Genomic DNA, 25,262 nt, shown 5'->3' with positions numbered 1-25,262 from the left:
TTCCTTTCCTCCTTTCCTCCATTCCTCCCTCCCTCTCTCTCTCCCTCACTCCCTCCCTCCCTCTTTCTCTCCCTCCCCCCCTCTCTCTCTTCCTCTCTCTCTTCCTCTTTCCTTTCCTTTTCTTTCTTTCCTTTCCTTTTCTTTCTCTTCTCTTCTCTTCTCTTCTCTTCTCTTCTCTTCTCTTCTCTTCTCTTCTCTTCTCTTCTCTTCTCTTCTCTTCTCTTCTCTTCTCTTCTCTTCTCTTCTTTTCTTCTGTTCCAGCTTGTACACATTGCATAGGACTGACCTTCAGCCCTGCAGGTCTCCTGCAATTCTACCTCAGTGTTAGGCTGTCCCAAGGGAGAGTGTCTGTAAGCCTTTTGTTATCAATACACTTTAATCTTATCCTTGTACCCAGCCCACAAAGTTATGATAATGAGAACTCTTCGGGAAATCACTGTGAAAAGTCTTTCCTCTGTAGGCATCAGAGAGTGCTGAGAAGTCTTAGCTGAGCAACGTGCAAGGGGAAGGAAACACGATTTTGGACCACCGTTTGGTTTCCCGGATGCAGAAAGTCTTTTAAGGGGTTGGATAAGGTAAGAATGCCTCTATTTTCTTGGACAGAGAGGGATGGATCTTGAGTCACCCATTGTCTCAGAGATCTTGATGAAATCCCAAACCTCCACCCCATTTTCTTAGCTTCGGAAACCCATTTTGCCATATTATTATTATACTTTTTTCTTTCGGACCTCAGCACTATTTGTAAAGATGTGACAAGTGCTTGCTGTTGTCTCATTAGAGCCTCATCATTGACCTTCTAGGATTATGCTAGATTAAGTGGGAACCATAAGGAAATGCATATTTTAGAAAAAATGTAATTCTTGGTCCATTTTCCTTCTGCAGCAAAACAGAGGGCTTTTGCTTTAATGTTTGAAATCCCAGATTTTAATTGCTATGAGAAATAAATAGTACTAATGGCTTACAAAAGGATTGTGATATGTTGGCAGTAATTCTGGCAACAAAGTAAGAGTGATGAAACACATCACTCAACTCCGAGTAAGAGGTGGGAACTCTAAGGTTAAATGAAGTGCTTCTGTTGACTTGTGCAAAAGGCGGGTAGTGGTAATCAGTCAACAGAGAAAAACTAGTGTAAAAAGAAAAGTATGATTTTGTTGTTTGTTACACCGGCTCCTACCACGTGACTATATCTCCTATATATACCATTTGCCTGTAGATGATCCGGGATTGGGAGGCCCACTTGGCAGTCATCCATTTTTTATTGCCCTTTTTTTCTACACAAGTTGTCTCAGCTAACAGAAAGGCTTACAGAAACCAAAGATTAGAGCAAGAACTAGGTGTACTGGGTTTGAAGTTTGCTACTGAAACAATAGCTAATGACTAATAAGCCTCTTTGGATGATCAAAGTTCCAGAGGCAAAGCTTAGATGTGTTTCCTCACTTCTGGGGGCCTGTCTGTGAAACCTGAGACCCAGACGCAGAACTAATTTGTTCCGCCCTAAATTTAAAGTTGTTCCTACTGCTGGTCTGGAAGGTCATGGTGGTGCCATATGGATGAGGAAAGTCTACCAATAACCAGGAAATGTAGAAAGATGTTTCCGTCTCTTTGTCCATTCCCAGTTCAGCCCTTCCTCTGAAGTGTTTGCTTGCTGGTTGATTTTTAACCTCTAGTCCAGGGGTTGCAAAATAAAATGACTACATAGACCAGGTAGTAACGTAGATGTATAGGAACCACGAGGTAGGAGCTCTGGCAAGTTGGAGAAAGCACACACCATCTAAAAAGCACAGCACCTACTAAGTTTTGAAACTTTTGGCAAATGGGAATGCTGGCTCAGTGTTGCCACGTTTTATGGAGTATTTTGAAAGAAATTTGAAGTTTCAGATTTGCAAATGTGGACTCTATAGAAAAATCGTGAGACTTAATCTTTTATCTTGTCAATTAAGTCAAATTGAAACCAAAAATTGTCTGGGCTGTACTAAACACAATTTTTTTGTTGCCAATTTACAACTCTTGGGGATAGCAGCATTTTTGCCATATATTACTATTTCTGAGGGCAGGGGGGTAGGAGGGAGAGAGCAAGTCTTGGGATTCCAGTCCCATCTCACTGCTCAGGCTTCCCAAAGTACGGTTAATAAAGTGGGCTAGCAAGTCCCTTCCTGTGATCCCAATAGTCCTTTAATGGTAGTCTCATATAAACGCCCTTCAAGGACCTTGAGAAACACAGAGTTTTGCCAATTTGGAACCCAGTGATGAATGTAAACATTTTGAGCACTTGCTACATTCCACGGAACCAACAAATTATCACTTGCATTATCTCCTCTTATTTTGCTGGGAACTCTGTGAAATAGATACTAAAATTAAAACCATCATATTCCTATTTACAGATGGAGAAACTGAGGCTCAGTGTCTGGGATTTCCCAAGTTCAGTTGCAGTAAGTGGCAGAAATGAGATTTGAATTCTGGAGTCAGACTCCAGAATCCAATTTTTTTAATGACCATTATTATACTTTCTCCTGTTATATGACTTTTTAAGCTTCTATAGTTCCTCTGTATAATGATGAATTCTTCTCCTAAAATATGCTAAGGAATTTGTAAGGACGTTCTCCACTTCTGTAGAAAACAGGGGCGTTTGTATTTTTATCCTCTTCATCTGCAACAGGGTTTGCAAAATGTGTGGAGATCCTTATCACCGAAGAGGAACATTTTATTCACACCTGGCTTGAGACCAGAGATGTCAACCCCCCTTTCCAGGCCATTTTCTTATCGGGTAAATGAGAAAGTCAGAGCATGGGGTTTGGAGGCCTTTGGTATGGATGTCACCTCCAGGTGGACAAGATCATTTTACTTAGTCTCTAATCACACCCGTCAGCAAGCCCTCTCCCAAGCACAAACAACGTGGGTGGTCCATCATCCCCGCAGACAGAAGTGCTCCAACCTAGACCCAGAAATAGCATCATCACCATAAAGGAAAGCAGCAGTGATGTAGCCGAGGAAGGCAAATAGGTTTTCACTTAGTTGCCAATGCCAAAGGATGAGTGGTGGATGCCAGGATGAGTACTGTGCCCACCTGAACTTGCTGAAGAGTGCTGTAATCGATTGGTCTTGTCTGCTATTGGCTTGGGATATGGAACTAGGGGTGAATATGCTTTTTAGTCTGTTCCTATGAAAGAGCTAAAATGTCTCAGATTGAAGCATATTATGCATTTTAATATATGATTCTGTCTTTTTCTGTCTCTTCTTTATTTCTTCTTCCATCTCTGCTGCTTTCTTAGGAAAAATGGCCAAGCGCACCTTCTCTACATTAGAGACGTTCCTGATCTTCCTTCTCGTGATGATGACTGCTATCACGGTGGCCCTTCTCAGCCTCTTGTTTATCACCAGTGGGACCATTGAAAACCCCAAAGGCAAGTGTCATGGGCCCTCTTGGATGCTGTGCCTACACCTGCAGGAAATTCCTTGATTACTGTGGACACTAAGGCAGAAAATAGTGTCTGTTGATAATGCTGATAATGGAGGCAAAAGGAGAAGAAAGATCCACTAAGTATCAATTAGTCTTTTAAAAGCCTTGAAGAAGAGAGTGTTGAATTCACATCTTCAGGAGGGTCAGGGAAGCTCTGTAAATGAGCTCGAGTGTGGAGGGGACCAGGATGGGGCAGCTGCAGTTTTGGTGAAGAGGGTCCACAGCCCCTCCTGAGAGCCAGCTGATTGTTGTTAAGATCAACATGGACTCAATTCTCCCGAGTTTCAAGAGAAGCTAGAAATTTGGGTGTTTAGACATATCTTGATTGTTTTTCAGCTCCATAAATTAATTTAGTTTTAAAAAACTATCTAGGCTCTATTTACAGGCAATAATAGGTCCATGGGTCTTTATAAAGTAACCTCTAGGTCAGTGGTTGACAAACTGCGGCTTACAAGCCACATGCAGCACGTGAGCTGTGGTTTGCTGCTGTTGACTAATGAGTTTGCTGACCACTGACCTAGAGATTCCAATAATTAAAAGCTGTTGTTGTTCCTTGTGATTAAGCCCCTATCCCAGTGGTCGGCAAACTCACTAGTATTAGTCAACAGAGCGGCAAACTACAGCTCTAGGTCATGTTATACCTGTTAAAGGAATAGAGAAGACAGTGGGGTGTGAATGCTCTGACCAAAGTAAAGGGAGGGCTGGACTCAGGCCAAATGGAGAAGATGAATGTCTGAACCCCAGTTTTCCCTTTGGTGGCCTTTTTTCTTTCCCAGTGTATTCTCCATCATGTCCCCGTGCTTTGAATTTCCTGCAAACACAGAGGATCAGAAATCCTCTGTGCCAGGAGTGGGCAGAGCGGATCCTGGGCTGTTAAAAATGAAAGGCTCTATAGGGCTTATTTAATTTTCGCTCTTAAAATGAGACTCAGGGAGCCCTGGGTTGTATGCTCAGTGGTTAGAGTGTGGGCCCACAGACTGAAGGGTTCAGGGTTCAATTCCCAGTCAAGGGCATGTATCTGGGTTGCAGGTTCCATCCCTGGCCCCGGTGAGGGTATGAGCAGAAGGCATCCAATAGATATGTCTCTCTCACGTAAATCTCTCTCTCTCTCTCTCTCTCTCTCTCTCTCTCTCTCTCTCTCTCTCTCTCTCTCTCTCTCTCTCTCTCTCACCTTTCACCCCTCCCTCTCTTCCTCACTCTCTCCCCCTTCCTTCTCCCTTCCTTTCACCCTCTATAAATCAAATCAATGGGAAAAATATCTTTGGGTGAGGATTAACAAAGAGAGAGAGAGAGAGAGAGAGAGAGAGAGAGAGAGAGAGAGAGAGAGAGAGAGACACACTCAGGGATAACTACAGCAACTATTCCCATAGTGGAAGTTGCTGTTTATTGAAGGGCTTCTTTGTAGCAAGCACTGTAATCAGGAGCTACATCAGTTTCTTATTTAATTCTAATAAGGTTCCTATAAAGGTAGATGCCAGTCTTAGTATCATTTTATAGATGTGAAAGCTGAGACTTTGAGATCTCAAAGAGTTTGCCCTTGGTTATGTAAGTTTTGCTTTGGTTGGCACCACATCCTTATGTCAGTATCAATAAAACAATAGCAAAGCTTCCTGCTTCCTTTCTGGCAATTCTAGATGTCCAGTAGAGAATGTGGCCTAACTCCCTTTGGAATGTGGTTGAAAGCTCATCAGATTCTTAGTTGGAAGATCTGGTTTGGTCACATGATTAATCATATGCTCTCTGAAATCTTGGTTAAGTCACTCTCTTGGTTTTAATATTCCTATATGTAAAGTGAGGAGATTGGACCAGGTGATCTCTAAGTGTTGTTTTTTTTTGTTTGTTTTTTGTTTTGTTTTCTGAGGTCCAGAAGTCTAGGATTCCATAATGAGTTAGTCGCTATCTCTTGCCTAAGTACTTCCTGAGCACTAATGCCTTCTGACACTGACCTCTGCTGCCTTGGTCATCTCTGGCTGTTGTGCAGGTTGAAAACAAACAAGTAAAATGTAGATGTAAAATGTCTAAATATAGAAATAAAACAAAACCTAAAAGGCAGTCACTGCTCTATATATTTAAAATACATTAACATATTTATTGTTCAAAATAACCCTTGTAAGCAGGGGATTATTATTATTATCTCTATTGTATAGATGAGAAAAATTGGGGTGGATAGCTTAAGTAATTTGTTTAGGCAGGAATTGGTAATGTCGGTTTTCAAATCCAGATTTCTGGCACCTGTCCTTTTATTCTCAACTAGTGGCCTGGTGCATGAAATTCATGCAGGGGGTGAAGTGTCCCTCCAATCTGGAACCCCTCGGGGGATGTCCAACTGCCGGTTTAGGGGATTGGGCCTAAACCAACAGTCAGACATTCCTCTTGCAATCCAGGACCACTCGCTCTTAACCACTCACCTGCCTGCCTGATCACCCTCAACTGCACCCCCACCAGCCTGCTCCTCTCCAATTTCCCCTCTCCCCCCAGCAGCCTGCTTGCCCCCAATTGGCCCCTCCTGATGATCTAAACACATCCAACTGTCCTCCCTTTTTGGTCTGATTACCCCAAACCACCTCTGCCTTGGCCCTGGCACCATGGCTTTGTCCTGAAATATGTCTGGAAGGTCTCTTGGTCTAATTAGCATATTACCCTTTTACTAGTATAGAATAGAGACCTGCATGATCTCTATTCTACTAATAAAAGGGTAATATGCTAATTAGACCGGGTGCATGGGTGGGGACTGGCTTGTCTTCCCTGAAAGGGGTACTGGCTGGTCTTCCCTAAAAAGAGTCCCTGGGGGTCAGGACTGGCCTGGGTGAGAGGCTGGGGCGGTTTGCAGGCTGGCCATGCCCCCATCGGGTGGGGTGAGGTCCCTGCTGGGGGGTATGGCAGCCTGGATGAGGGGTTGAGGGTCATTTGCAAGCTGGTCACTCCCCCATCAGGGTAAGGGTCCCCAGCTGGGGTGTGTGACCAGACTGGGCAAGGGGCTGAGGGCAATTTGGGGGTGGTTTGCAGGCCAGCCAAGCCACCGGCTTTGTCTGGAAGAACTCCAAAAGGTCTCCTGGTCTAATTAGCATAATACTCTTTTATTAGTATAGATGCTATTCTGCCTCCCTGGTATTTATATATATATGTGAAATACATATTTATAAGAAATATAGTGTGTACTTATGCATATATGATGACATGAGAATCATTAGCATAAGACAGAACTATGTCAACATATATGATGTAGGTTGCATTAAGAATATGTCTTTAGCCCTGGCCATTTTGGCTCAGTGGGTTGGGCATGGTACCATGCATGGAAAAAGGTTGCTGGTTGGATTCCCAGCAACATTGTAGGCTCAATCCATGGTAGGGGGCGTGCAGGAGTTGATTGATGTTTCGCTCTTACATTGATGTTTCTCTCCCTCTCCCTTCCTCTCTCTCTAAAAATCAATAAAAAATTATATGTAATTTTTACATACATACTTAAGAATAAGTCTTTTAAAAAAAGAATAAAAGTCTTGAGAAGGCCGAGGAAGATCAAAGCAGGATAGAGACAGGTGGGGTGGCATCCTGGAGATGAGTGTGATGAAAATGAATCAATTCTGTAGTTGGAAGTGGAGATTGGTTGGCGAAGAAGAAAGGAATAAGGACTCTGGATGGAGAGAATGACAAGAACAAATCCCAAGAGGCTGTGTTTAGTAGGTTGTGTGCCAGGAACCTGGCACATAATTTGTTTGGCTGCAGTAGAAGTGCATGGTGAGTGAGTGAAGGGTAATGAGTTTGAAAAGGAATGGCTTGTGAGGAGAAGCTGAAGGAGGTTTGATGGAGACCTTGATTGTTTCGTTGAAACATGTGCAGTAAAGAAAAAGATAATTCTTAGGAATGATATAAAACAAGTTCTTGAGATGTTTTCCACCATGTATCGCACACATAAACAATATATAAAGATTTTTTTTCCTCAGGGACCTGAACTTATATGTTCTAACTGATGCTGACACATAAGTGATCTAAGTTATCTGAATTGCTGTTTCTTAAATATCTTACTCTATTTTTATTTTTTAACATTTTATATATTTATTCATTTAATTGAATTTATTGGTTGACATTGGTTAATGAAATTATATAGGTTTCAGCTATAGAATTCTACAATACGTCATCTGTATGGTGTGTTTACCACCCCGATTCAAGTCTCAAATATTTTATTCTATTTTTGGACTTAGGTTTTCCATCCACTGAGAGCCCTCAGACCACCCAGAGCTCCACAGTTACCCAGGGTTCCACACTCACACAAGGCCCCACAGCCACCCAGGCGTCCCCAGTGACTACTACCCCAGAGCCTCCTCTATTTCAGAACTTCAGTGGCTACCACATAGGTGTTGGACGAGCTGACTGCACAGGACAAGTAGCGGATATCAATATGGTAGGTAAATCGTGGGCTCCTCAAAGAGACTGTGAAATACAGTCTTATTATTTTGAATCCTGCATTTATTCCTGGTTGTTATAGCATCATCTTGCTTTTCTCTTGACTTCACTGCTGTGTAACACTATGAGTATTGTCCTATAGGGAAGAGGGGTTCATTTATTCAACCACAACTCCCTTGTCAAGACAGTTGGCCACTTTTTATGAAATGGCAGGGCTAGGAAACTCAAATGAGAGGATGAGCAGGTACTGTAAGTGACTGAAGCAGGTCAGTGTAAGATGTTCAACATCTGGTGATCCTCAGTTTGGGGACAGTAGGAAGCTGTGGGCATGGTGGTGCATCTAGGAAGTGCACAGCTTCAGCTCATTGTTGCCATGTAAGCATGTGGACTTAGGGTTGCTACATCTGACAGTTTTTTCCAAGAGAAGGCAGAAACATCTCTGGATTGAAGATCTGAGGGTTTAAATAGGTCACTTGGAAAATGTAAGCAACTCTAGTTAGTTAAAACTGGAAACCTAGCATGAGCCAACAGTGCATTAGCCAAGTAAAACCCTTCCATGTGTTAGGTGTGGTCTGTTGGCTATTAGCATGCAACTTCTTCGCTCTGATGGTGGTAACACTGTTGATATCAATCCTTCCCTAGGAAACCAGAGTATGAGGTTGTCTGATGGGATTGTCTCCTGTCTACCAAAGAATCTTTAGCTTCTAGGAGTTACGGTTGACCCTTGAACAATGAGGGGGTTAGGTACTTGAACAAAATGCAGATCAAAACATTATTTTGATCCACGGTTGATAATGTAAAAATACTAATTTTTCAATCTTTGGTTGGTTGATTCCAAGGATTTGAAACCTGTGGATCTGAAGGGCTGATTTATATTTATTAAAAAAAGTCATACATAAGTGGATATGCATAGTTTAAACTTGCATTGTTTAAGGGTAAACTGTATTCTTTGCTGTCCTGATAACTGACTCTTGAATCGATCTAACCCTAAATAAACACCCATATGAGGGTAAAGCAAGCAGTAGAGGGAGCATTCTGAAGACCTATGTGGACTTTTAAGGGTGGGTTTTATGACATGGTGAGAGAAGGGGCAGATGTATTTGATCTGACTTGGCTTAGGAAGGGACAACATACGACAAGCCAGGGTTGAGTACTTAACCATAAAGAAACCATTTTCCTCAGGTTAAAAACAAAACAAAACGAAACATACACATTAGCAACTCAAGGGAGGGATCCTTCAATTTCAGGATGTTTCCCCTCAGTGTGCATGGTGGGAGAGGAACTACTTCTTTGTGTAGTACCTTAGACTGGCAAGAGGAAAGGTCTTGTTTCAAAAAACAGAGAAGCCCTGAAAGCTCTCCAGGACAGTAACAAAATTCTGGGCTACACCAGCTCCTTCCTCACGCATAGGGCAATGAATAGCTTCTGTCAAGCTTATTGCTATTTTGCCTTTACTTATTTCTATACAGAAGAGTAAAGACTCTTTTATGTTGTTGGCTTTATTATTGAAAACACATGTATTATCTCACTAGGAGCTTTCACTTTCAGTGACCTGTGGATTTTTTATTTGTCTTTCCTAAGTAGTCTTTTCCTCCGTGGCTGAGCCTGCTTTCTGTTGGGGGTGGAGTGGATGAGCGCCTATGATTCTCTCTCCCCCTGTAGATGGGCTCTGATGGTCTTTCCCCCTTTAGATGGGCTACAGCAAAAGTGGCCAGAATGCACGGGGCCTCCTCACCAGGTTGTACAGTCGTGCTTTCGTCATGGCAGAGCCTGATGGGTCCAATCGAATGGCATTTGTGAGCATCGACATAGGCATGGTATCCCAACGATTGAGGCTGGAGGTAAGTGATTGATGTGAGGAAGAAATGACTTGATGTTAAAATAAACTCAGTAGCTAAGACCTCCTTGGTTTTTCATCCAGTGAGTTTCTACTACCTGCAACATTATAGGCTCTTGACAATCCAGGAGACAAGAGTGATCTGAATTTTCCCATTCTGAATTATCTTGGCCAAGATTTGCTTTTAGTTCTGCTGGTGGTGCATCATTATAGATTGCTAATGTTGTTTGAAAGCTTATTACATTCCAGGGGGCCTTCACATACATTCTCTCACTTAATCTTCCTTGATAGAGGTCTGAAAGTGTCAATTAATCAGTAACCGTTCCTTCAAGTTTCTAGATAACTGAAAATAGATGAAAATAACCTGATGAGAATTAAAAATACAACACTGAAATTAGGTTGGCCATAGATTGCTGAAACACATAATCAGAATAATATAATAAATTCCCATGTCTGTGTGATAGGCAGACATGGGAATTTATTATATTATTCTGATTATGTGTTTCTTGGGGTTTCTAGCTTAGGGTATCTTGAAATCAAGATATTGGCAAGGACTGCAATCATCTGAAGGCTGGAGTGGGGCTGGAAGATCTACTTCCAAGAATATTTATTCATGTGGCTGCTGGCAGAAGGCCTCACTTGCCCATTGTCCATACCTTCTTGGCAGAGCCACTGGCTTTACTCAGAGCGAGTAATTCAAGGGAAAGAGCAGGGAAGAAGCCACAGTGCCTTTTCTAATGCAGACACCCTCACTTCCACCCTCTTCTATTCATTTTCCAAGTCGCTAAGTCCATTTCACACGCAGTGATAGTAAAGTTAAATTTCACTTCTTGAAGGCAAGGGTATCATATAATTTGTGGGTATACAATATTTTAAAACCACCACATGGAGATTCAGGAAATGAAAATTAGGGGGAAATTTTGCAAAGTGGAAGTGACACTTGAATGGGCAGAATTTTAAAAGGTTTACATGAGTGAGAGCTGAGAAATGCAGGGAACGGCATGAACACAGGGGAGGAATAGAGACTCTAGAGACAAAGCTTAGTTAGTTCTATTAGGACACATGTAGGCATGTAATTGGAGATGTGCCTGGAATGTGTGTTCATAATTATAGAGGTCCTGGGATGCCAGGTTGTTTTTAATTCTGTAAGTAATGGGGATTCTTAGAAAACTTTTGAGTGGAAAGGTGATGCAATCACAATTTTGCATTATTTTGATTACTCAGATGGTGAATTTGAGGTGGATTGGAATAGACTAGAAATAGAGGAGAAGACAAATGGGCAGATTCTTTAAATTAATGTCAAGGTTCTATTGGTGAGGGTCCAGTTGGGAAAACAGTAATCACATTAGATATTTCAAACAGGGGGGATTTAATACAGAGGAGTTTTACAATGGAAGGCTGAAAGAGCTTTAAAGGGAAGGTATCTTTCATAAAGAATAACTCTAGGTTGCCATGGATTAAAGCACAAACAGAAATAGGTACTCAGCAACTCATTAATTTTCTTCCTGTTTTTTTTTTTTTTTTTTTTATGTGTATGTACCATACAAAGATCTTAATCATGCATTTGGATGTTCATTAATTAATTAATTAACTAAATGAACAGTTACTGAGTCTCTTTGTTATTAATAACATATTCCCATACAAAGAGTTATATGGAAAACTCAGTTTATAGCAGGAATAATCATATGTCATTGTTCAGGAATTTTGTGGGTCAGGAAAACCAAAGAAGCTGGGATGAGTGATTCTGATTAAAGTTACCACAGAAGTCAGGTATTATCACTTATGTGTCATGAGGTTGAAATCATGGCAGCTGTTTGAAGGCTTAACTATGGCTTACATAAGGTTGCTTACCCATGTGGCTAGCAAGTTAGTGCTGATCAAATGGTTCCTTTCCACAAGGACCTCTCCACGGGATTGCTGTGGTGTCATTGGTCATAGCGTTGGCTTCCCCCAGATCAACCCAGATCAATAAGTAATAGTTGGTGCCAGGGAATATTGAGTTCTTCATTTTGGGAAGTGAGGCAGTAGAGTAAAGAGGACTTTACACTGTCTGTTCACTGCTCCCACAGTGCTTTTCACCCAGGTATTGCTCTCTTCATTTAAGGTTCTGATGAAGGGGAACCTCTTTGGAAAGATCATTCCTCATGAACACCCATTACCCTCTTTGTCCCATTTTGCTTCATAACATTCATCACTGTATTATCTTTCTCTCTCATTAGAATAAAAACTTCTTCAGAGTTTGTCCTAGTGCTTAGAATGGAGCCTGGATATTAATGGTCTGTGTGAAAAGATGAATGGGGAAAAGAACTGACTCTATAGTTAGACTTGGATCTGGATTCAGGCTCTGCTTCTTATTAGATCAAATTATTTAATTTCTTCACATTTCAATGTTATCAGCTAAAAGACAAGGTTAAAAATACAGACCTCTTGAAGTTATTGTGATTTTTAAATGCCATAATGTATGTGATACCTAGCATTGTGTGCTTGCACATAGCAAGAATCTATGAAATGTTAGCTATTTTGATGACTTGTTATTATTGCTATGATGATGTACTGAAGCTATATATACCTTTATAAACTATTTGTGCACTGTAGATATACCATGTGATATATAGAGTGAAGGGCCACTGGACAGACAGCGAAGTCATTGGTATGGATCAGTGATTGCGCTAATCCAGGGGTCTTCAAACTACGGCCCGCGGGCCACATGCGGCCCGCAGAGGAGTCTGATCCGGCCCGCCAGGTTTTTTGGGCAGTGAGCGCAGCCGAGGTGTTACAGTAGGAATTAGTAGTTCATATAGTCTGGCCCTCCAGCTCTCTGAGGGACTGTGATCTGGCCCCCACTTTAAAAAGTTTGAGGACGCCTGCCGGCTAATCAGAGCCTTTCTTATGCTAAAAGCTCCTATGATATCTCACTTCTTCTCTTCTCTTTCTTTCTTGAAGGTCCTGAACAGACTCAAGAGTAAATATGGCTCCCTGTACAGGAGAGACAATGTGATCCTGAGTGGCACTCACACACACTCGGGTCCAGCCGGGTATTTCCAGTATACCGTGTTTGTAATTGCCAGCGAAGGATTTAGCAATCGAACTTTTGATTACATGGTCACTGGCATTGTGAAGGTAGGCAGCTGTTCTTCCCCACTGCTCAGTGTGCTATGCAGACAGTCCCTATAGAATCTTCGTAAGCACAGGCCTCCTTTCCCTCTTCATAACCACGCCCCCCCACCTCCCACCCCCGTAACTCCGATCCCGAGCTGTGGACTGGTAGACTGAGGAGGACTCTGGCATAACTTCACACAGTCATCTAGAGACACACACAGTTTGTATGTGATAGGGCCCCCATGATCTGTCCCTGCATGAAGTCACACGAAAAGACACCAACCTATCAAAGAACCAACATTACAAATAATTCCATTCTTTCCTTGTATTTCCCGAAGAGCATAAAGGGAAATCTAATTGGTAAATTTCTCAAGTCCTCTACAACAGCTTTAGACTGACTTGGTGCTCCTACCAGTACCCCCACCTTCCTCCCAACATGGTTTGGGTACATTTTGGTAGTCCTCCCTTTCCTGTCTTCAGTTTATTATTTTCAGTTTATTTATTATTATTATCACAGGGTCCTTGATGTTTTATTCTTTATTCCTTTGCCTTTCAGGTTTAGTCTCTCTCTACTTTGTCTTGTAAAGCCACCCCTCCGTACCCCCAAACCCAGGGACCCAGTTGGCAAAGGCAGACATGGCTTTGCAACACTGTTTTTCAAACGGTGGCTAGCAATCTACAATATAAATGGCTTCATGAAATCAATTTCATGGGTTGCCATAAACATAAAAAATAAAACTAAAATTAAAAAAATTGGAAGACACCATAGTGCATCAAATACATTGTGAACTTTATTTTAGAATATATAAGCTGACGTGTATTAAGTTATGATGGAAACTGTTTGCTTACTGTGCTTCACAAAGTTTGAAAAACCGTGAGAAGGTAGTGGGGTAGAGAAGGTGGGGAGGGTGGAAATACCTACCTGTTGTAGGAGTGGAGTTTCCCATTTGGGTCATCTGAACTGGCAGATGTGCTGATTTGCCAGGCAGTGCTGATGGGCCCTGTGCTTCTTCACATGGAGCACTCTCTCTCTCAACGCTGAAGGCCAGTCTGTTTACCTCCAAAGGACACCAGCCCGTGTGGTTCTCCAACTCTCATCTGTAGTGGGAGCAGATTGGAGACCAAGGAAAAGGTCTAGAGGTCTCTTCTGTTTATATGGACTAAGTCATTATCCTCAATAGGATTTCTAATCTGACAACTCCTTTTTTTTTTTTTTTTTAAACACACAGAGCATTGAGATAGCACACACAAATATGAAACCAGGAAAGATCTTTATGAATAAGGGAATTGTGGATGGTACGCAGATCAACCGAAGCCCCACTTCTTACCTTCAAAACCCACCGGCAGAGAGAGCAAGGTGAGGAGGATCATTATCACAGTGAAATCATGTGTTCCTTTAGGAAACGGAGACAATCTAAAACAGGGTTGTGCCCTCACTGGTTTGGCTCAGTGGATAGAGGTCCCAGTCAAGGGCATGTACATTGGTTATGGGCACATCCCCAGTCGGAGGTGTGCAGGAGGCAGTTGATCCATGTTTCTTTCTCATCAATGTTTCTAACTCTCTATCCCTCTCCCTTCCTCTCTGTAAAAAAAAAAAAAAAAAAAAAAAAAAAAAAAATCAATTGATTTTGAAGGGTTTCCTTTAAAAAACAATTAAAAAAAATAAAACAAGGTTGTTTACTTGATGAATATGATGGGATCCTAAGAAAGTATCAAAGGTAAAATAATTGAAAAGCATGATTATAATCTAAAACAAGCAGAAATAAAAAGTAAACATAGAAAATACTCAGCAACCTGTCTTCCTACTTGGAGGGCTGTGAGAATCAGTGTGAATATCTGAAGGCCTCCTGCCTGTGGAATCTGTCTCATCTGGGTGACCTTTAGGATCTACGGTGATGACGACAGCTGATTTACTTATCTTTATTTATTGGCTCACAGTTTCTTGGTTTGTTCAATGGAGATAAAAATGTGCATAACAAGTATTTGTTAAATTAATGAGTAGCTCTTTTTATTATGTTATTCAGAAGAAATCATCTTAGTCCAAGAGAATGTGGCAAGAGAAAGGAGATAATTGAATAAAAACACTAAAAGAACAAGAAATAAAGTGAGAATAAATGAATAGCACAATTAAGGGAGATGATTCGTTTGTCTTTTTAAGTGATGAGTCAGGTTTGCAGCAAAGAGCGTACTTGGCTACTATGGCAATGTAAAAGAATACCTCAGTCAATCTGACCACTTGACATTTTACGTTTGTCTGCAATAGACAAAGAGCGAAAGGACATTAAAGCATTTTAAGTCACAGTTTCTGAATGCTTTTGATTCTGCATATTTCCTGCTAATGGGTTCCCAGTAGAAATTTCAAAGAGAGAAATCCTTTTTTTTTTTTGTAAGAAATACATGTTATGTAATCGTGTGTCTATTCCATAAACATGTATATTTCACCTCCAGCTAGCCAACCAAATGCCTCTAGCACCGGTCACTGTTGCAAGCCATTTCTTCAGCTGAGGACTGAGGTCCTGGATGCAGTCCCGGAACTACGGCATGTCCGGGAGCCTGGCTTTCTGAGAGGCGTGCTGGGTTTTGTTTGTCCTGCTGGGTGCCCAGGTTCTCACACGAAGCTGACTACATCTCTTTGTTTTGGTGACCAGGTATTCTTCGAATGTAGACAAGGAAATGATAGTCTTGAAAATGGTAGATTTGAATGGAGACGACTTGGGCATTATCAGGTACTCTGTTTACTTTTTTTTCCTTTCTGTGTGAATAACCTTCCTTCATTACAAGGGTCGGGTGGGGGAAGAGACTGGAATAGTGGAAGCAGGGGCTGAGAGTAAGTTGAATGGTTAAAAATTCAGACTTGGGAATCAGACACATTGAAATGCAGCATGGGCCCCATGACAGGGTTCTCAGCCTCTCACCTGCGACACAGGGCTAATAAAAGATGCTATAAATGGGGGATCTGGGTGAAGAAGTTGAGCCCAGCATCTGGCATTTGATATAAAGACTCAGTAAATGTGAGTTCTTATGACTCTATCAAGACATTGTAGGGGGACACCTGTAATACTGTCAACAATAAAAATATATTTAAATAAAAAATAAAGATCTTATATGTGAAACTTCCATGATGGTAGACAATTATCTCTTGATAAACAAAAAACAAACAAACAAACAAACAAACACAAAAACAAACAAACAAAAAACCAAAACACAAAACCCCCCAATCAGACCAACTAGGAAAATGAATATGGATTCGAGGTTATTTATCTGTTTTCCTGAAAGGATCAAGGGAAATCTAATGTAGGGCAATGGGAATTAATGAAGAAAGCAGAACTGAGGCCACCCAAAGGAAGCAGATGATGTGAAATTATAGCACGGCACTGATTTTAGCACCTTTTTTAATAAACAAGGAAATGTGGAGATTTTTTTCTTGAAAAATAAGGCATTACATTCATAGGTGATTTTGCTCACAGCTATTGGACTGACTCAGGCTGGGTGACAGTGCCAGACACCTTGACGTGTAAACTTCCAAATGATGCGGAAATGCCTAAGAAAGTGTATGCTTGCCTTTGGATTCACTCTGGACTCTCATCCTTCGTAGCGCTGCTACTTAGGCCAAGTTATGTAACTGCTCTGTGTCTCAGTTTTCTTATGAGTAAAATTGAGGAGTAAAGGAAGTTCTTAAAAATGTTGATAATAAGTGTTAGTAAAGGTGGTGAGGTTCTGCCAGGTAGAATTAGGAAATACTTAAGTGAAAGGTATTATGTGAGTAAAATGAACAAGAAATTAAAAGTAAGAAGGGGTGAAGATAAACATTAAGACTATGACCCACGGTCATAGTTGGTAGGAAATAGCATGTTCAGGTTTTAGGTATAGGCTTTAAGACTTGGGTTCAAATCCCTACCCTGCCACTTACTAACCCTGTGGCCTGGAGAAAGGACCTCAATTAATTTACCTCAACTATTCTATTTGAAAACAGGAGTAATAATAACTCACAGAGTTGTTTGACGATTAAATGAGATAAGGCATGCAACATTCTAGTTTTGTGCCTGATACAGACTAAAGTTCAATAATCTTAGTTAAGAGGTAAGAAATAGAATAATATTTTTAAAAAATATTTTAATACTTAATAATAAGACTCAATTGTTGGCATTTCAGAGTTCTTAGAATTTATAGCATTGGAGTTAGTTCTTTGAATTTATAGTTGAGGACACTAAAAGCTCTCTGATAAGATAAACTTTATTACATGGGCTAATGTAATAGGACTCATCCCTTACAATAAATTTATCTACTGATTAGTTGCTACCTAGCATTTAACTCAATAGGCTTTCTAAATGTCAGGTATACTTGGTGTATGTGATGTCGAATGAGTCATAGTCCCTATCTTCAAAGGTCTTGTAGGATAGTTGGGTCATTGGGACCTGAAGCAGAAATAGCCTTCCATTGTTTTTATAGCCACCATATGTATCCTTGATGAAATTGCTCCTCCAGTTGCCTCTTGCTGCATAGTGAAAGTTGCTCTTTGAATACATTGAAAGTGATCCAAAACAGAGTCAAATTTGGGCTGCCAAGCAACTCAGCCAGCACATGTAGGTGCCTGCTGTTAGAATCCAAAGTATGAGAAAGTTGGAAGCATAGAACCTCAGGTTTTCAGAGAGCAGAGATAATCTAGTTCAAAATTCAGTTAAGTTCTAGAAAGATATGTTCTTCACAATGTTGAAGTTCATAATTTATTCCTTCCTACTTTCATTTTTGTTTCTGTTTCTTTGTTCAACAAGTTTGCCCTAGGCACCTACTGTATGCCATGCATCACTTCCTACTCCTTGGAATGAGACATTTCCTGGTCTTGAAATCAGAAATCAGATAACTTGGAATTACCTTGGAATCACATACTTGTATTCTGTGCCCTTTGAGCAAATCCCCCAAACGCTGTGAGATTCATTTTCTACACTTATCAAATATAGATTTAGCATCTTCTCTCTACACAGAGACTATTCATGTATTCATTCACTCAATATTGTGAAATATATGTGTCATTAGCTGAACTACTATTATAGATACACTTATGAGCAAAAATCGATGTAGTTGCTACTTTTCAGGACTTACAGTCTACTGGTACAGACAAAAGGTATTCAAATAGTCATACAAATACATATGTAATTATAATTGGGTTAAATGCTAAGAAAGAAAGGCTTATAGAGCTATCTTAAATTTGACATGGTTGGGGAGACTGGGAAAGGCTTCCCTGAGGAAGTGACAATAGAGCTGAAAACTGAAGTAAGGGGAGGAATTAGCCGGCAAAATGGGGAATGGAAAAAAAAAAACTTTCAACACAAATGGACAAGAATGTGCAAAAGTCCTGTGGCCCATTTGAGGAACTGATAAAAGGTCTGCATGGCTAAAGTGCAAAGGGTATTGTGAGATAAAGTTAGTGGTAGAGATTAGATACCATGATAAAAGTTTTGGTCTTTATAATCAAGAGGAATGGGAAATCATTAAAGTGTTTTAATCTAGGGTTGGGTGTTGAGGAGTCATGAAATGTTGAAAGAGTGATGATGGCTTGAAGAAGAAAATAGAGTTATGTGCATGAAACTATTCCACAGACTGTTAGGTCCTCTACAAATCCAAGGCCACTATTTGCTCCAGTTGATCTAAAGGAAATACTTTTATATTTTTGCCTGAAACTGCCTTTTGCAAAAACAGTCAATGGTTGTTTTCCAGCCATGGAGAATATGTTTAGAATGTTTTGAATTTGGAGTTAAAATGTGGGGCTGTGTGGCATTTACAGAATACACTTTGAGAGCATTTGGCATGCCATGGCTTCTCTTCATCGGAGCTGTAAGGAAGGTCTGAGCAGGTGTCTGAGTAATTGCTCCATTGCCTTCTGTTTTATACACTGAAACTCCTTTTATTTTTTTATAGAAAGTATCATTGGGTCCCTTTAGCAGAAACTGGTTTGGCTCAGTGGATAGAGTGTCGGTGTGTGGACTGAAAGGTCCTGGATTCGATTCCGGTCAGGGGCATGTACTTTGGTTGCGGGCACATCCCCAGTAGGGGGTGTGCAGGAGGCACCTGGTTGATGTTTCTCTCTCATCGACGTTTCTAGCTCTCTATCCCTCTCCCTTTCTCTGTGGAAAATCAATAAAATATATATATTTTTAAAAAGATTATTAAAAAATAAATAAATAAAGGGGCCCTTTAAAGGCACATTTTTAAAAACAACAGGGACAGTGATTTGTGTAACCTACATGAATAATTTTTGTGCCCTCTTAGAAAAATCCAATTTATGAAATTACACTAATTTGTTTAAATGACAGTGGCTTATAGACATCACTCATGGTGTGTGTGTGTAAACCTTCTCTGCCAACCAAGACTATGGCTTCTCCAATGATAATGCCCCACTGTCTATTCCCTACGGCTCTCTATTCTACCCTTATTCTGCCTCAGTCTACTTAACCCCATTCAGAGAGCAAATGGGGAAACTCAGGGACTGCCTTTCACTAACCGTTCTTGATCTCTTCTCCTTTCTCCATCTCATCTTGTCTTTAAACCTTCTCCATTACCAGTAACTGGTTTGTGAATCCCTGGTCTCCAGTCACATCCCTCACCAAACTTCTCTTTCCTGTTCTGCCCCTTCTATGCTGTTGTGGAATTTCCTGCGTCTTTCTGCTCCACCTTTCCTATCAGTCTGTCTGTCTTGTTCTCTCCAGGAGAGCATACGTAGGCCCTGGCTGTGAGCTTTCATTCGATGTCTGAGCTATCCTCCTTCAAAGTGAAGGTGCTTAGTAAGGGCTTATTGATAACAAGAGCTGACTGATAACAGACAAATCATGCTTGTTAACTTAATTAGTTCCAAGTTTAGAAACCAGAGCCATAAAAATCAGTTGTCATAACTAGTAAAAGACGCTGGACTTACTTGATTGTTGGATTTCTGGAAAATTCTTAATCCAAAGAGATTTAGAATGTTCTTATTTTTTCCTCCAAGTTTTTCCCCCTGGTATAAAAATAATATGTACTCAGCAGTGAAAACTTGAAAAATATAAGACAGTAGAAAGAAAAATTAACTCAGTTATCCTTCATCAAGTCAACCACATTAATATACAGGTACATTTTCTTCTGCCCTGTCCCTACATGGAGCATAGTATAAGGACTCAGCATGACTGAAAGGTAATTCTGTACACGTGGATGCTTACTTGGTTTCTCTCACTCTGGGCACTAGGAGCTTTAAAATACTGTGAAAAATAATGATATTATCTCCGTGTACTGAGACTATCAAGTGGTTTTTTTAAAAAAAAATAGTGATTCTATATATAAAAATGAGTTTTTGATCTAAAAGTCTATGCAGTCTTATGTTAAGATAGCTAACTCATTTCTCTCTGCAGGTTAGAATTTTCCATGTATATTTTGCTGTTGTTTTCTTTCTTTGTTCTTACATTTAGAGGTGTCTCTTATAAATAGCATATGCCTTTTTTTTTTCTTCTCTATCTTTGTCTTTTAATGAGTGAGTTTGATCTCAGGAATTATGATTATTATTTGTCATTATTTCCTGTATCTTTTCACTTTGTGCCATTTGCCTCACCTTTTCATGCTTTTCTGCCCAATATATTACCTTTTTAGGATTGATAGGGCTTTTCAAAAAAAGCTTAAAATGGTAGCTTGTGGTTTCCAAAGATGGTCACAATGACTGTCATCTCAGATCCTATATAATCAAAGGGTAATATGCAAATTGACCAGACAGCATAACACCAGTTGCTATGACATGCACTGACCACCAGGGGACAGAGGCTCAACGCAGCAGCTGCCCTCTGGTGGATCAGTGCGCTCCCACAAGCTGGGCTGATGTCTGGCAAGCACAGTGGCAGTGGCGGGAGCCCCACCACCACAGCATTGCTAAGCCAGTTGGATATGCTCTGAGGGACCTTCCTCCTCCCTCCCACCCAGTGCATGCATGTCGTGCACCGCGCCTCTAGTAGTCCATATAAAATGGCTGTGACATTTATCAAAAGGTGAAGGTGATTTCTCTGGTCCTTGTAAGTTGCCTGGAGCTGGGAATGCTTTCCTGAATAGAAGATGGCAGATTAACAGGTGCCAGGGCTGGAATCTTTTATTTTTAGTAGATTTTATTTTTAGAGCAGTTTTAAGGTCACAAAAATGTTAAGCAGAAAGTACAAAGGTTTCCCATATACCCTATAGCCTCCAACAACCTACACTCTCCCTGACTATCAACAATCAGGAACATCCTACACCAGAGTGGTACCTTTGTTACAAGTGGCGAACCTTCATTGACACGTCACCATCAACCACAGTCCGTAGTTGGCATTACCGTTCTCTCTTGGTGTTGTATCAAGTGGTTGTTGTGTGTGTGTGTTTTTAATCATTTGGTGATCCTGGAACTTTGTAACTTCTCTTCACATTTTGTTACATAGCTTTTTAGACCTTTTGCTAAGCATATTCACTTTTCAATGTAAAAAGTAATACTTTATTGTATATACACTTTGGTATCATTTTTTCATTTAGAGACACCTTATACATATCTTTCAATGCTACATAGCATTTTTTTTTAACTTCACCATTTTAAAATGTCTGTATTCTATTATGTATCTGATAATGTGTTCAGCTATCCGGCAATCATTTGATATTTAGTTTATAGTTTTTTTCCCCGCCATAAATTCACTATAATAGGCATTCTTGAACAGATATCTTATGTATTTGCCAATGATTTCCTTAAACTAAATTCCTAGAAGTGGGATTCCTGAGCCAAAAGAGGGATGCTTAGGATTAAGGCCTTTCTCATAAATTGCCAAGTGGCTGTCTGAAAAGGTTTTGCTGGTTACATTCCTGTTTCCCCAACATGAGCAGTGTGGCTCCCCAAGCTCTTGCCAATCTTGGTGATGTCATCCTTTACAATGGCAGCTAATAAATAGGCCCCAAAAGCCAACTCACTATTGTTTTTCTTTCCTCAATTTCTACTTAAGCTGAATTTTAAAAAATATTCTTTTTGGTCATTTCTTGTTTTACTTTTATTGATAGCTTAATCATACCATGTAAGAGAAAAGAATTTTTGATTGTAGTAACTTAATGGATTCACCCAAACCAGATACCTCTCTCATAACATTATTCAGAAAAGATTTTTTTTCACCCAGGATTTTTGAAGATAATAAAAGGAATAGCTGAGAATGTACATCTCTCCTCTGGAGTGGTGATGGTAGGAGGGTTCTCTGGGATGCTGGCCACCAAGTTTAGCTATTCCTGCAGAAGGGCCCCTCTGGCTACCACTCACTGTCCTCCTTGAATCTGGGAAAGTGGGTGTGTACTTATTGCTTCTGCTTGTTTAAAATGCAGGCCACCCCTTGGGTTAAATTCTGGGCCCCACAACCCTTCCCATATAATACAGGGAAACACCCTTTCCTCACTCTTCCTAAAGAATTTCTAGGAGGGCAGGTGAGGAAGACTGTATGGGAGGTGACAAAGAGGCGTGTTAATCAGGACACTGAATGCCAAGTGTAGCAGCAGACAATGTGAAATTCTTATGGCTTAACACAGTGAGGGCTTATTTCCCATTCATGCAAAGTCTAATGAAAATTGGGTGGCCCTTTTGTTCACATGTACCCATGCCAGAGCTATTCTCATGCTCTACCCTGGTAGTTGCCCTGGGATATAGAGGAGCACATGGTCTTTTTAAATTTTTTATTTATTTATTTAATTTTTTTTACTTTACTTCTCAATTACATGTCTGTAATAGTTTCAGATGTATAGCATAGTGGTTAAAAATCACGTGCTTTTCAGAGTGATCCCCCAATGTTCCAAGTACTCACCTGTTATTACAGTATTATTGACTATATTTCCTATGCTGGAATATACATCTCTGTGACTGTTCTTTAACTACCAGTCTGTACTTCTCAATCCCTTCACCATTTTCACCCAGCACCTCAATTCTCTCTCCCCATATGGAGGCTAGGACTTGGCACACAGGTATTTTGTAAGCCCTCAAGTCTCTGCCAGAAGAGAGCAGGGTTTTCTCATTTAATTATTTCATGCCTATATCATGTAAGTTGAATATACATGTTTTGAATATACACACACCATTGTGCTAATCTTAGGAGATATATACACACATGTATTCAGAACTTCATAGCTCTTTTCCCCTATAATAATCAGCAGCAGCAGCTGCAGAAGTATCAGTATCATCATCATCATCACCATGACTTATTCCATTCTTAGTATAATGAGTCTTTAGATGTATTTGTTCCTTTTATTGTCAAATGCTGTGAGGTAGGTAATAAGTATGAAATATTGAGGTTCTGTAATAAGTAACTTCTATTAAGTAACAGATTAAGCAACTTATATCTGACTGCAGAGTTATACTCTTAGTCATTAAGATATACACTAAGTGGCCAGATTATTATGATTTCTAAAGGCATAATAATCTGGCCACTCAGTGTATATCATATATAATAAAAGGCTAATATGCAAATTGTCCCCTCTACCAGGAGTTCGACCTGCAGGCAGGCTGGCCAATCACCCATGTCTCTTCCCCCCACCCCCCCCAGGCCTGCCGAACCCCACCCATGCACAAATTCATGCACCAGGCCTCTAATACACACACACACACACACACACACACACACACACACACACACACTGAGTGGCCAGATTATTATGCATTCAGAGATCATAATAATCTGGCCACTTAGTGTATGGCCTCTGTATTAGTTTCTTAGGGCCACCAAAGGAAATTACTATAGACTGGCTGGCTCAAAACAACAGAAATTAACATTCTCACAGGTCAGGAGGCCAAAAGTTCAAAAGCAAGATGTTGCAAGGTTGGTTCTTCCGGAATCTCTGAGGGAGAGCCTGTCCCATGCTTCTCTCCTAGTTTCTGGCAGCTTCCAGCAATTCTTGGCTTGTAGCCATACAACTCAATCTCTGCCTCCATCTCCACATCAGCTACCTCTCTAACTCTCTTTGTGTCTCTCTTTGCTACTAGGTCACTGACATTGGGTTTAGACCAGACCAAGCTAGGATCACTTGCTCTTTACCTTGATTACATTTGTAAAAACTCTATTTCCAAATAAAGCCACATTTTGAGATTCCAGTAGACATGAATTTTTTTTGGGGGGGGGGTATACTATTCAACTGAGTACAGCTTCCTCTATTGTATTTATCCAACAAGCTCCCTTGTTATTACATGGAACTCCCATGTTCATAAACACTACCTTTGAATGGATGGAGGTACAATATTCTCTTTCCCCATTGGTGGTCATTTAGGTAGTAGAGGGTGACAGCTAGCACATAGGACCGTGGTGCAAATCACACACAGGTGTTCCCTTCCCTGAGCTGACCGAGGTGCCTAGGTAGGTGAGCAGAGCAGTGGTGGGATTTCAGCTTCCACTTACCTGCTCTGTCAGTCACCTTTCTGCACGTGGGACATGATGGCCCAGACCTGGGAGAATGGAACCTTGGATGGTTTGTTACTATTTTAGAATATCTAAGAAGCACAATTTTGGCATTTGGCTTTTTGTTTTTTCTGTTTCAAATTAGGAAGCATACAATGTCCACATTGAAAGAGGCCCTAGAAATCTTTTGCTTCAAATGCCTCCATAATATCAGATGAGAAAATAATTATAATATTCTTTAATAATTTGGTGTTTATTGTTTCACATAGCATAGTTGAAATGGATTATTTTTCAGTCTCGGGGAAAAGAGACTCAGACATTTTAACTAACTTTGCTACTAAATAGGGTAAAATATCAACTCTCCTGTCTTTCCTCAGTACCTTGCTTGGGTCAGGCTGACTCAAGTCGAGCCCTGCTTCCCCTTGTACATCCCAGCTGTGACATAATCATTATTTTAAAATGTTCATGAACAGGGACATAGTCCTTCTTTTATGTCTGTAGTCTAATTTCATTTGAAACTACCTACACCTTTCTTCTTCTCCTTTGAACTTTGCTTTGATGAATATATTTCTGACCAGATAAAAGAAGTTGTGAGTACAGCCTTCTTAAAATAACCACCTTTGTTCATATCCTTACATATATTCATAATTTATACTATTACCACAGCACTTTGGCTGCTGTGACAAGCTTGATATTTTAATAGCACATATTTCAGAGGACAGCGAAGAAAATATGTGGCATCTTCTGATTCTGATATTTAAATAACTTAAATATAAATACAAAGGATAGCATTGATAAACTTGTTCTACAGTTTTCCTTTGATTGCACTGGGGAGGCTGTGGTCTGCCCGGCCTCAGTGTGATTGTATTAGGCAGAAATATTTTGGCTGGGGAATCATGGAATTGTCATGGCCACCACCCCATTTTCAAATGTAATAAAACAGAAAAGCAGACTCCAGCTAACTGGAAAATACTACTAGAGTAGAATTTTCTTGGCACTTAAATTTTGGGAGAAAGAGACAAACCACAAAATATAAACGAATGTAAGGGTTTTTTAAAATATAGAAACCCTGCCGAAG

General features: G+C 40.4%; 1 protein-coding gene across 4 annotated transcripts in view; it reads left to right on the top strand.

Annotated features, from left to right (window-relative positions):
• Positions 1-25,262, top strand: part of ASAH2 (N-acylsphingosine amidohydrolase 2) — a 76,530-nt gene that overhangs the window by 20,340 nt on the left and 30,928 nt on the right. Inside the window, exons 1-8 of one of the 4 annotated variants that reach the window (XM_036438455.2) lie at positions 301-575; positions 2,382-2,429; positions 3,270-3,401; positions 7,657-7,856; positions 9,550-9,699; positions 12,639-12,815; positions 14,024-14,151; positions 15,443-15,520. In XM_036438455.2, coding sequence (XP_036294348.1) covers positions 3,275-3,401; positions 7,657-7,856; positions 9,550-9,699; positions 12,639-12,815; positions 14,024-14,151; positions 15,443-15,520 — 860 coding nt within the window. In that variant the 5' untranslated portion in view covers positions 301-575; positions 2,382-2,429; positions 3,270-3,274. Of the gene's footprint in view, positions 1-295; positions 576-2,381; positions 2,430-3,269; positions 3,402-7,656; positions 7,857-9,549; positions 9,700-12,638; positions 12,816-14,023; positions 14,152-15,442; positions 15,521-25,262 lie in introns of those variants that run through there. The other 3 variants (XM_036438454.2, XM_036438457.2, XM_036438456.2) reach the window with 3 other exon arrangements.

This window comes from Pipistrellus kuhlii, unplaced genomic scaffold, assembly GCF_014108245.1.
Source record: "Pipistrellus kuhlii isolate mPipKuh1 unplaced genomic scaffold, mPipKuh1.p scaffold_m20_p_15, whole genome shotgun sequence".
Taxonomy (NCBI): Eukaryota; Metazoa; Chordata; class Mammalia; order Chiroptera; family Vespertilionidae; genus Pipistrellus; species Pipistrellus kuhlii.
Note: the sequence above shows the minus strand (reverse complement) of the source record. Positions and strands in the feature narration are given on the sequence as shown.